This window comes from Phocoena sinus, chromosome 1, assembly GCF_008692025.1.
Source record: "Phocoena sinus isolate mPhoSin1 chromosome 1, mPhoSin1.pri, whole genome shotgun sequence".
NCBI lineage: Eukaryota > Metazoa > Chordata > Mammalia > Artiodactyla > Phocoenidae > Phocoena > Phocoena sinus.
This window is the reverse complement of record NC_045763.1, coordinates 116,017,340-116,030,039: the sequence shown is the minus strand read 5'-3', so window position 1 is coordinate 116,030,039 and position 12,700 is coordinate 116,017,340. Positions and strand designations below refer to the sequence as shown.

General features: G+C 51.9%; 1 protein-coding gene across 2 annotated transcripts in view; it reads right to left on the bottom strand.

Annotated features, from left to right (window-relative positions):
* Window positions 1-3,973: 3,973 nt before the first annotated feature.
* KIRREL1 (kirre like nephrin family adhesion molecule 1) overlaps window positions 3,974-12,700 on the bottom strand; it is a 103,164-nt gene continuing 94,437 nt past the window's right edge. For both annotated transcript variants that reach the window (XM_032640434.1, XM_032640424.1), the window contains exons 11-15: window positions 12,112-12,310; window positions 10,745-10,852; window positions 10,440-10,579; window positions 9,768-9,845; window positions 3,974-9,516 (exon numbers count right to left, since the gene is read on the bottom strand). In XM_032640434.1, coding sequence (XP_032496325.1) covers window positions 9,040-9,516; window positions 9,768-9,845; window positions 10,440-10,579; window positions 10,745-10,852; window positions 12,112-12,310 — 1,002 coding nt within the window. In that variant the 3' untranslated portion in view covers window positions 3,974-9,039. The remainder of the gene's footprint in view (window positions 9,517-9,767; window positions 9,846-10,439; window positions 10,580-10,744; window positions 10,853-12,111; window positions 12,311-12,700) is intronic.

The window sequence follows — 12,700 nt, the reverse complement described above, 5'->3', positions numbered from 1 at the left end:
CATGTTACTAAATTTTTGTTTGATTTTCTCCTGTTAAACTGCTTTGATGTCAATTTAATTCTTAGACCAGCCAGAAGAACCTAGAAGGGTAGAAGAAAATGTCTTCATCCCCAACATTATCCAAGGTCAAGCAGGAGCAAGAGGTGAAGCTGTGTATTAATCAGGATAGGACACACTATGTTGCAGTGACAGACAGCTCCAAAATTTCAATATCTTAACAAAACAAGGATTCAGTTCTCCCTCAAGCCACGTGTTTATCATGGGTTGTCAGAGGAGCTCTGCTTCACGTCATCACTCAGCGGCCCAGGCCGAGAGCGACTCCACTTTTATGAAGCTGCACCATCTGGAATAAATGAGCTCCTGTAGCTATGGCAGGTGAAGAAAGAGCTGGAGGGTCTCACACTAGCAATTAAATGCTTTGGTCTGGAAGTGACATGTCATTTTTGTTTATCGAACACTGGCCAAAACTAGGCAGGCTGGCCTTGTCCAATAGCCAGGGGACTCAGATAGAGGACTCAATATTAGTGAGTACTGGTAATGTCTATCAGCTTGGCAGACTGACTTGGGAGCCCGTGTTTTAATCACCATGCCATCCCACTTCATCAAGGATGGACTCCTCCAGGGTAAATTCCCTTTATGCGTTATGTGTGTGGGTTTGATTCCCTTCCCTCCATCCCTGCATTCCTTTAGCACATATTGAGCAACTATATGCCAGGGACTCTGTTAGATGATGAGCCTTCCAGTGCCCTTATTTTAAGAGGAAAGCACTAATGTGTTATACACAAAACCCTGTGATCAAAGCAAACAGTTACAAATGAGATGAGTGAGAGGCAGCTCACCTGTCCTGAGACTTGCTAGGAGCGAGAGGAGGTGAGTACATAATGAACCAGGCAAGGCTTCCTGGAAGAGTTGGCCTTTGAGCTGGGCCCTAAAGATATGCAAAATTTGGAAATAGGAAGGTAAAGGGACATGGGCATTCCAGGCAAAGAAAAGAGCTTAGACAAAAATCACAGAGGCAGCAAAGTGCAGGAGTATGCCAAATAAGGCATGGTTCTGTCAGACTGTCTTGAAATGTTGGGTAAGTGAAAGGGAATGAACGGTCTGATCCTTTGGAAAGGTGATCTTGGGGTAGGTCTCGGAGGACTTTGAAGTTCACCCCTTTGGTGTGAAGGTACAGACAAGAGCACATTTGGGCCAAGGGCAAGAGCTCCTGCTGCGAGGCAGGAGACCTCCCAAGGAGGGAGTAGCTTGTTAAACTCTGCAAAGAGTGGTGATAAAGGGCCTATTGGTGTCATTACTGTTAGAGGAACCACTGACTGAAACCGCCCGCCCTGGCCAGGCACCGTAGTAACCATTTGCATGAATTATCTTAAACAGGAGGTCCTGGTAAGGAATTCGGAACTAACAAGCTACCACCAGCCAGAAGAATTCAGGAAAGGTCAAAAGGTGAGAGGAGACACCAGTCCTACCAACCTCCCAGAATCCTCCTCGCTGGAATCCATCTTGGCCGAGTGATGTGCACGCCACCAGGAAGGACCCTGGGTCACAACGATTGATTGGCCAGAGACAACCCAGAAACTAAGCCCATCACCATAAAACCCGAGACTATAAGCCACGTGGCAGAGCAGTTCTCCTGGATCCCCTTACCCTCCTGCTCTCCACCCAAGTGCCCCTTCCCAATATAGTCTCTTGCTTTGTCAGCACTTGTGTCTCCTCCGATAATTCATTTCCGAGTGTTAGACAAGAGCCCACTCTAGGGACCTGGAAGGGATCCCCCTTCCCGCAACATTACTAACTTGTCTTCAGGATGGGGGTGATTTAAGGGAAGGGCTTGAGACCCTGTCACAGGAAGAGGCCTAATACATGAGACAGGCTCCTGCGGCCTATCTAGTGCCTAGATATGAGAGTAGGTTCCCCCTAAAACCAAGTCCCCATCGAGCTTATGACTAACCTCTCCATCTAAAACTTTATTCCGTTTCTTGTCCCACCCCTGTTCCCCTCAGGATTGGGGAATATCAAAGAAAAGTGGGAATTGAAACTGAGCAAGACCCTGCAGGACGCTCCTGGGTACAGAAGCATTTCTGTGTCCCTCATTGCTTATGTGTGGAAAAAAGCTTTAGTCTCGTAGGTCTTCCCTGAGTTCCAAAGAGCAGACTCAAGCAGTTACTAATTCGGGAAGTGAGAGGATGCAGAAACAAAGGAAAAACAGTTAAGAAACAATAGTTCAGTGATAGACAGAGTCCTAGTTCCTCCTCGAGGGGCACACCTAACAATTTGACACACATCTTTGAGTTGTTCTGTGGGAACGAAGATGCCCACCCAGGTGGAGGACGGTGACTACATGCTGACCACAAGTCCATAGACCCCAGACTGGTTGGAACCAGAAGATTAAGATTCCCAAAACACGACTCTGTTATCTCACCACCAACCAAAAAGAAAAAAAAGTCATGTTCCCTGCAACCGTCATCTGCCTTTAAAAACCTTACACCTTGGCCAGTCAGTAAGATGAATCCGAGAAACGTCTCCCATCTTCTTGGTCAGTGTCCTCTTAATCAATAAACCTTTCTCTGCCCCAAACTCCAATGTTTCAGTTTGTTTGGGCTCACTGTATGTAGGGCACATGAACTTGGGTTTGACAACAAGTATCGTGTCGTGCCCTATACAGCTCACAGACTTGTCCCAAAGTACCTGCTGACCTTGGGCTGGGCTCTGGGGATGCAGAGAGGAATACAATTCATCCCAAGCAGATACAAAGCACAGGAAACACCCCGCCTAACACTACTTGGCCTAACAGAATTCACTTGGCCTCCATGTTTATACTAACTTGCTTCTTCTCCTTTCTCTCTCTCTCTCTCTTTAACTCTGTTTGCTTCTGGAGTCCAACTATCATGCCATATTTTACCTATGCCAGTTCAACTTACCTGGCTGTAGCCTCGAGATTCACCTTGCACGGAGGCCTCTTATTCCCATCCAGGTTGGACGCCCCTTGAGCTACCTACAGGCTCTGGTCCAGGACACACTCCACAAACTGCAGCCCCCACTGTGTCCTGCCCCACCCTCTGTAGTAGCTCTGGGCTGTGCCCTACAACATTCTTGGAAATGGGTTACATTATCTCTAAAGTATTTTTTTTCAGCTCTCTTACATCCCTAGCTCTGACTGTGTTCTGTGTCCCTTGTGTACAAAAAGGCTACTGTGGACCATCTTTAGTTTGCTGGATTGTTAACTGGATGAGGGAAACAATAAACCCTTGTATTTCTTTAGTGATTTATAGCTTTCCAAAACATTATCTGAAAACAATTTTATTCCCCAGTTATCCTCAAACACTCCTGTGAAAAGAGTAAAGTAAAATCTTTGCAAATTCTACTAAACTCGGAGAATTTAGAATTTCTCAGCAGGATGGCCTCTGTGTGTGTGTACCTCTGCACCATCTGTTTTTTCATTGTTTCACTTCAAGTTCTAAGGGTGGGTGACCTGGTAACTTTGCTTTTTACCCAAACCACCGCATTTTAAATAAGTGAAATCAGTCCTGTTCATCCCCACACTCCCAAATCCTTCGGGATTTGCATCCCCGATTCATTCTCCTCCCCCCCATTTCCTATCCCCATAATCAGATTTGGCACAGAACATTTGGATGTTGTGTTCCCAAAGCACAGAGCCTCTGGCTGTTTATCCCTGAACTGCCATAATTGGCCTCAGGCTTCTGCAACAGACACAAACTGGTGAATAAAATGTGTTTGCCCCACAGTCTGGAGGTGACACAAATATATCGTCCGTCTCTGCCATCTCAATCCAAAAATCTATCTTTTCCTCCAACTTAGATCATTTCACCCCGAATCAGGCAAGCTTTTAAGTAAGTAGAGCTGCTCGTGCATTAAACAACACAAAACATGGTACTTTTTAAAACATTTATATTTATATATATAAAAAAATTAAATATATATAATATATAGTGTGCTTGAGACTAAAAATATAGTACATAATATTTAAAAAAAAAGGAAAATGAAAAAAGGCAGAATAGGAAAAAGTGTGAGGGACACACAGATACACATTGCTAAAAATCTACGATGGTTTGTCCTAACAAAAATAATATATTTTTTTCCTCTTCTCTTAATTATCATCATGGATCCATTTATTATCAGGGTTTGGGTGGAGAACATTTTACTGGAGCCAGAAGCGGTGGTTGTAATCCCAAGAACAGTGGGGTAGAAAAGGGGACCACAGGGAGCCCTGGGCCTCATTCTGGTTTAATTGGAGGCAGCAGCTGAATCTTCTGGGTCACTATTGCTAGCAAGATTGCGTTGAGAATTTGATTGTATTGGCAACTTGGCTGCTCTCTCCCCAGAATTAGGGGTACTCCCAGGGGGAAGCATCTGATGATCCCCAGAAGTGAACAGAAGAACCCATGGCTCACCAACACTTGCAAAGGCCAGTGGTTGGGGACAGCAAAAAGCCAGGATCAGGGGACAGACAGGAGATTGGTAGGAATGAGTGATAGCTCTATGCAAACAGAGTTATTATTATCATTATTGTTATTATTTTTAAGGGCAGGCTTGTACCAGAACCACCCAGTATGGCCTGTGACTTCTGCGCAGCAATTATTCCTCCAGGGACAGGGCCTGGAGCTCCCTCACAGTGATGCAAGAAAATGGGATTCTGCCCCGCCCCGCCCCCCCATCTCCCAAATTGAGGAATCTCCCGAGCCACACATCTTTCCATCCTCTTCCAGCAGCACAGAAGTGGAAGGTCAGGACCCAGTTGATAAGTGAGGCCAGTGACTTACAGAAAGAGGCTGGCCTCCAGCAAAGGAGAGGTATCATGGGGGGATAAGGGGGAGGCAGGGAGAAGGGGATGGGTTTTTTAAATGCTAATTTTATAGCCTCTTCACAAAAATAAATGCCTTTCCAATTACATCCCTTGGTCTGTGCACTTCAATGTTCTATTATCACCTCCTTACTGGTCCCACCGGGGTCAGAAGCTTCACTAACGCCTTCCAGGTGATTCCCTGGACATGCAGAAGGGCCCGTAGGGGCACAGAGTGGTGACCTGACTCAGGACACACAGCACTAAGTTGGCAGAGAAGCCAGGTTTCCGAGGCTGGGGTGCTTGGGCGTGCAGCAGTGGGGAGAGAACCACCCTCACGGCAGAGTGAGGCAGTGACTGAGCCAGTTCAGTGCAACTGGGCTCCTGGATTTAACGTGGTTTTCTCCAAACCCGAATGGCCCAACACTGCTATGTACATGGGTCAAGTACACTGAGAGACCATCTGATTCCATTTGAAGGAGCCCAGGACTTGTGGCTCCTGACAGAACACCACCCATTTAACGGGAAGGCACCAGGGCGAAAGAGACTCCAGGGCTCCATCCTGTAAATCAGAAAAGGCTGCCCTCAAAATTATAAGGAAAGCAGCACCTGCTGCGACAAGGAGAAGGTGCAGTGCCTGGTTACGGGGTGGGGATGGGGTGGGAATAAAACTAACCTCTTTCATCCCGTGCGGGACATCTGTGAGAGTATAGCGCTGCTCCCATCCCTGGCTGCTTTCCTTTCTGACTTATGGTGGGTTTTGCTTCATGCATACTTTCAGGCTAGACTTGGAGGGATCTGGGATTTAGGATGCAAGCCGGGCCCTCCACAAGGAGACTGTAGGTCATCCAGAATCACAAGAACCTCTTCAAGATCCAGAACTTAAGTCAAAAACTGCTGGACTCCCTCTTCAGTCTACCAGCTGCCCTTCCGAACTGCTCCTGCAGAGAGGCCAGCTGTTCTCACGCCTTGCCCTCTGCCTCAAGACACCTTAGCCTGCAGGCTTCCCCTTGCTCAGTAAGTGAGGCTGGCTGTCCCCAGGCCACGGGAGTTCCCGAGGACAGGGTTGGAGGGTGGCTGCTTTCATTTCTCCATGCGGAGAAGGCTGCCTGAAACCTGGGTGCACAGTGAAGGATACTCACCATGCCCTGACCTAGCCAGAGACACCTTTGCAAAACTGTCAGGATTCTGAGTGGGGAGCAGCACAATGGCCAAAGGATAACCCCACATCAATTTCACTGAGGTTGAGGATATGTTTTTTGTTGCTGTTTGGGATCAAGGGGTTTCTAGTGGAAATCCATTCACAGCACTTCTGACAAGGTGATGAAGCCCACAGTGAAAGCGTCTTTCAAGATAGGAGAAACTTTCAATTCTCCCATCCCTCCACCGCTCAGTCACCGTTCCCAAATCCTTGCTAGGGATGGCAGGCCCTTCCACCTCACCAAATGAATGCAGCAAAGCAGGATAATTCGAGGTGTGTGCAACTCTCCCCCCCTCATCTTACAGACCAGAAAATAGGGGGCAATGAACCTAAAGAGGTTAGGCCAAGGTCACTCAGTAAATGGCAGCTTCAGAACTGGGTCCCACGTCTCCTGACCCCTTGCTCTTCCCACCAAAACTGAAATGGCAAAGGCAGTCAGGATCACCAAAGTGACCACATCAAGTACTGAGGCACCATGCTGGGGGACTCCAGCCTCAGACGGCAACCCTCCACGCTCAAGGGCACCTGCCACTCCCCAGAAAAGCAATGCTACTGGCTTAACAGGTCGGTCCCAACTCAGATTCTGGTCAGACCAGAGTGCAAGTTGCAGAGGGCAGAGATGGCCTTGGTCGCTGACATCTCCCTGTGCCTTGCATGGTGCTTGCTTGATACCCAGGTACTATAACGTGTTAAGGAACAGAGAACAGGGAAGTGGCTCTGTATCTGGCTTCCAAAACCCATGGTTCCTGCAGTGTCATCTGAGTTACCAAGTGACCTCAGGGCCTCCTCCTCTCCATCAACAGAATGGACCCAGCACTAAAACCAAGAAGGAGTAAACAAGCGAATGTGGCCAAACCCCTAACAAAAGTAAATGTCTTTTGGAATATTCCTGTTTAAAAAGCCACCATCTTTAGATTTCAACTGTTTAGATTACCCATGGCTTCTGTGAAAATCATCAAAACATGCATGAATTTGCACAGGAACCTGCATCCTTAACAGACCTTGTCACTGAGCTCACAGAAAAGGAATCCGCAGGAAGGAGTCAGCTTCCAGGGGTGAGGGTGGAATAGCGCTGGGAGCCTGTGTGATGCCTCTGGAAGGGCCGGTCCTTGGGACTTGCCCCCGGTGAAGTGGAGGAGGATGCAGAGGCAGTTTGAGAGGCTGGAACTGGAACTACTTTCTTCCTGGGTATGAGCTGGTCCTTACCAGCCAAGGGATGGCGAGGAATGTCACCCCACAGAGCCATCGGCAAAGGTGGCGATGGCCCATGACTGATGGGCATGTAACTCATTAAAGCGAACATGACTAATGAACGGCGACCATGAGAAAGGGCAAAGCGCATTCTGGGGATTGCAACAGAGGACCCGCTCGCTCAGGGCCCAGCAAGGGGAAGAGCAGACCCTGCTTCTTGGGAAGGGGAGGCCGGGGCAGGGGAGTGAGTTCTCTTTGGAGCGCCGGTTCTCTTTGGTCAGGAGGTGGCGGCTGAGAATGTGGAATGCATGTGTGTAGATGGAAGTGAGGGTGGGCGTGGGGGGCCACCTGGGCCGTGGCTGCCTGCAGTGCCCTTCCGTGTGACCTTACGAGGTCCGCCCTTCCTCTTACCAGGCCCCCTCACCCGTCTGTCCCCTAAACTCTGCAACACTTGGCAGTGAGTTTGCGCTCACAATACCGGCTCCCTGCGTAGCCACCCACCCAGGGCCGGTCAACCAAAGCTGGACACTCAAGGCACTGAAACTGGAAGAAGGAATCTGATTGGTCCAAGAAAAAAAACAGACGCTTAACAAACCAAAACCCGTCTAAAGAGAACATCTCCCATGGCCCCGGGAAGGTGGCCTCTCTAACCAGCTGGTTGGCCCTAGGGTAGGACAGCAGAGCATGACAGCCAGGGCCCCTCCCTGTCCTATCAGGGCCCATTGGATGACAGGTCTCACCGCCTGAATGTTTAAAAATGGATTCAAAGTGCTTCGAGATTGAAAGAGTAATGGAAGGTGTTGGGAATCTGGTGAAGAACAGATACCCCCTTTCCTTTCCACTGGGACTTGTATTTGGGCGGGGGACTCCCTACAGCTTTTTTGCTTTTTTTCTCCAAATGAGGTGTTTATTGTTTTTTGTTGTCTTTGAAAAATAGCCTATAGCACTCCCACCCTCACCCCACCACTCCCCAGGCATGCTAGAGAGTTAAAGCCAGGAAGTGGGGCAGACTGGGGAGGGGAGGGGGCTTGGGGGGACTTACTCTAGCATGGGTTCTGGAAACTGCTATATAGCACCCTGCTGTCTGGCTAGTGACTCGGGACATGGTTCCTGACCTTTCCTTCTCCATCACGACCCCCTGGTTTATCTGGCCGGCCCAGCACAGAAGAGAAGCAAATGGGGGCAGCACTATGGGACATACCTGGATCCCTCTGCAGGCAGACAGACAGGTGTCCCCATGGGCAGCCAGGACGAGTGGCACTTTACTGCCAGCTGAAGGAGGGCTGGATCTGAACTCGGTGCCAGGACTAAAATAAATCCAAGGTCCTTTCTGCAGTCCCAAGGTGGGAGAGATGCATCCAAGGTATGAACGCAGACGACAGATGGACTGGCCAGGCTATCCCACTTCCACCTATCTGTACCACAGCCACCCACCCCTACATTTCATGCCCCCTGGGCCAAAGCCTGTTCATCTCCACATGACCTCCTGTCTACTCACGGGAGATCAGAGGGGTGGGATAGAAAGGGAATGCTAAAAAGTGCCCCCTCTGCTCTCCGCAACCTTCACTTTCCCCGTCCCCAGGCTGGGGCTAGGCGAGAGTGCAGGTCAGAAGAGACACATCCTCCCGAAGAAGAGGGAAGGGCAGGCCCAGGAGGCTGGGGCATGCACAGAGCACCATCCTTGGGACGGGGTGTTTCCGGGAGACCTGCTCCCCGCCTGCCACGGCGGGAGGAGGAAGGCTGGTCCAGGACGGGAGCAACAACGAGCAATGCCCCTGAATATCAGGGAACAGCTGTGAGAGCCTTCTCCTCTGCCCCGCAGAGATGCCCCGGCCAGGCTCTAGCCCTACACGTGCGTCTGCATGCGCTGCTGGAATCTCTGGCCGTAGTCCGAGTGCTGGGAGGTGTAGGAGAATCGCGTGGCAGTGGCGTACTTGCCAATGGGGTCATATGCCTCATACGGGGTCCGCTCCAGGCCGGACGGAGGGCCCTGAGGGTAGCCCAGTCGGTAGGTGGGGTACCCTGCTGCCCCGGGGAAGGGATGGGAATTGAACTTCTCATAGTTCTCGTAGGACAGCTGGCTGGTGGTGTCGGTGCCAGCTGGGGCAGCAGGACCTGGGGGTGTGGGCTCAGGGCCGTAGTCAGAGGCCGGGGCCCGGCTGTAGGTGTTGAGCTGGGCATAGCCGCTGGAGTGGGAGAGGCGGGAAGAGGGGCGGCCGTCGAAGCGGGCAGGGCCGGGGGCACGGTAGTCAGCATAGAGCACTGCCCTGGAAGACGGGCGGTCTTCGTGGGCACGCACATTGTAGTAACCATTGGTGGGATCCTGGGGGGCAACGAGAGAAGAGGATGGAGAAGGGGAGTCTCTCTTGGGGAAAGGGTGTCGTCTCGTCATGGCCCTCTGGGACTCCTTCTCTGGCTCTGCTCTGGGTTCTCAGCCAATAGGTCCCCACCTCCTGTTTCCTCAATGACCTCCTGACCACTCCTCCCCAAACCTGCCCTCACCTCCACCCTGCAGGCCCTCAGAGCCCCCATTCCCAGCAGTCCCCGTGCGCTGGCCCCTCCCCGCTTTCCCACCTTCATCTCATACTCCTCCCGGGTGTCGATGGTGTCACAGCGCAGGTCCTGCTTCAGGTCCACGTCATCCTTGAAGGACTGCAGAGCAGCAAGAGTGGGGCATCAGGAGACGGACACCCTGCTCTTGTCCTCCCTTGCCTACCCTATCCCCACACCCAGAGGTCACCTATTAAGGAGAAGGGTCTGGGGTCATGGGCAGCCTTGAACTCTGTGTCCTCTCCCAGCAGAGGCTCTGGGATGTGGTGGGAAGAGGCCAGAGACCTGGGTTCCAGAACCAATTTTGTCGCTAACATGCAATGCTTGGGTATGTCCCTGCCCCTTTCTGGGGCTCTTTCCTCATCTGAGCAATGAGGCAGTTGGGCCAGAAAACTTCTAGGGGTTTCCAATTCTGACACTCTGTAGGCGGAGGCTGGGGTGAAGGAAGCCTGTGCAGGCCCCACCTGCCTATCCTGTAATGGAAGGAAATTAGCCTGGGGAGCGTGGGCACGTGAATGTGGTTATGAATGTGTATGTGCACATATATGTATGTGTGTGAGCGCGTGAGCATATGGGGGAGGTAGCAGGGCCAAGGTAGGATGACCGAGGGAGGAGAGAGTGACAGTATTGGTGAGCTGGGCAGGAGCCGGTCCCAAGAGTGTGGGGAGAGCTGGGCCAGGGAGGAGGGACCCTTACCGAGTAGATGGCCTTCATGACACGGGTTGCCGTGGAGACGCTGGCAGCATCGTCCTCCCGGTCCGAATGCATCGTGAGCGGCTCCCGGTTCACCGTCTCCACCTTGATGTCCAGCTTTCTCAGGGTCACGTCTTTGCGACCTGGGACAGGAGGAGCAGCCTGGACGCTTTCTGCCAGCCTCTGCAGAGGCTGCTTCCGGACCCACCTGGCCTGGGGAGCGCTGCTGTCAACCCCCTCACCTCTCCCAGGCCCCGCCTGTTGGGGACCCCCAGGAGGGCCGCGGCCTGAGCAGGGCCCATACTCACTGCCTTTGCGGCGCCGGTAGAGGAAGAACACCAAGGCGATGAAGAAGAAGGTGAGCAGGGTGCCTGCGCCGATGGTGGCCCCGGCGATGATGCCCACAGGTAACACCTCTTCAGATGAGGGAGGGAAAAGGGGGAGGGTGAGGATGGGGGCACACGGAGGAGCTGAGCTCCGTGCGCCCCTGGATTGTGCACAGGTTTTATGTTTCAGCGGAGCTGTGTTCAATTAAAGGCAAGGTGGGATTTGAGAGGAAGTCTGCACTGTTTGGGTTTAGACCCGTGCTTCAGCTTCGTCAGAATTGGGATCAGCTTGACCCTGGCCTTGGTGGTCCGTCTGTCCCTCTCTTGCAGCCCACCTGTCTGCGAGGCTGGTCTCTCCTTCCTGGGTTGGGCTCTTGTCTGAGATCAGCTGTCCCCACATTCTCCCATCTGCCATGTGTTCTGACCTCTTTCACTGCCTTCCCCCCACACACCATTGTGACCGCTCCACCTGTACCTACCCTCCCAGGGCTCAAACGGTTCTGGTTGGTTCCCCCTGCTCCCCAGAGATGAGAAGCACCCAGGAATCCTGCCTCCAGCTTCTTCTCCCTTCCTGGCTGTCCTGGATGGATCAGATCCACGTAAGTCTCTTCTCCTCCAGAAAGCCTTCCCTGCAGAGTCCCGTCTCACTCTATTACTCTGTTCTTCTCCACCAACCCCTTGCTCTTGCTGGTGTCCTCAGCTAAGAAAGACTCGAGGGGACCCCCAGTTATTTTCTCCCATCTCCCATGTCAAATGGCTAGTTCTCATTAAAAAAAAAAGAGGAGCGGGGGGGCTCTTTCCTCATCAGAGTTGGGAGCTTCCAAAAACGTCAAAGGCGTGATGCCTCTTTCATCACACTAGAAGTGCCTTAAGGGAGGGAATATGTGTCTCCTACCAGACTAAGGATTCGTGAAGGGGTAAGGGAACCGAAGCTTCCTGGGCACTTATTCTACGCCAGGTACTTCATGAATATCTTCTCATTTAATCCTCACACCAACCCAGTGAGGTAGGGAGTGTGACTCCCTTTCACAGATCATTTCATTTTTCTCCATCTGAAGTCATTTGCTACCACTCTGTAAGTTCTCCACTGCACTGAAAGTTCCCGGAGGGCAAGGACTGTGTACGTTCACATCTGTCCCTGCAGTTCCTAGAGGGGGTGGCTGGCATATAGCAGATGCTCAATAAATGTTTAAAAATGCGAGTGGGTTTTCCAACTGAGCACCAAGGCCAGGCTCTGGTGGGCAGGCCCAGGAGGGAGCTGTCTCTCTGAGACGTGCCCCCAGAGAGAAGAGGGAGCAGAGTCCCCAGGCTGCCCTGCGCCCTAGCTACACAGCCAGTACTGCTGTCACCTCGCTCTTCCAGCTGGATGATGGCTGTGCCTGGGCCGAAGCTGTTCCAGGCTGTGCAGTTGTAGTGGGTCTGAAAGTCGGCCTCCATGACGTTGTTGATGGTGAGCGTGGACAGGACCCCGCTGCCTGAGTTGGTCCTCTCCACCGTGTAGCGTTCCAGGGTCCCCACCTCCAGGAAGTTCTCCTTCCATGCCCATGCCTGGGGTGGGGAGGGCAGCACGGGATGAGGAAGAGGGAGGCAGGTGGCAGAAACACCTGACCCACCCTCCAGGCATCCTCACATCCTCACCCCATGTGCTCTTAAGCCCAGCCCCGCGCTTGCCCTGAAACAAGCCCAAGTCGCACCTGCTGCCTCAAACCCTGGCATCAAACCTCCAGTCTAGGAGAAGCAGCGGCTTCCAAGCATGCCTGCGACATGTGCTGGGACCATTCAAATATGCTCAGAGACACTCTTTAACATGCAGATTCCCGGGGCTTATCTCCTTCATTTGACTCTCCAGGGGAGAGGCCCAGGAATCTCTATTTCGTTGTTGCTGTCTTTGTTGGGGCAAGGGAGAGCAATTTTATTCGGAAAGCCAGCAGGCCAAGA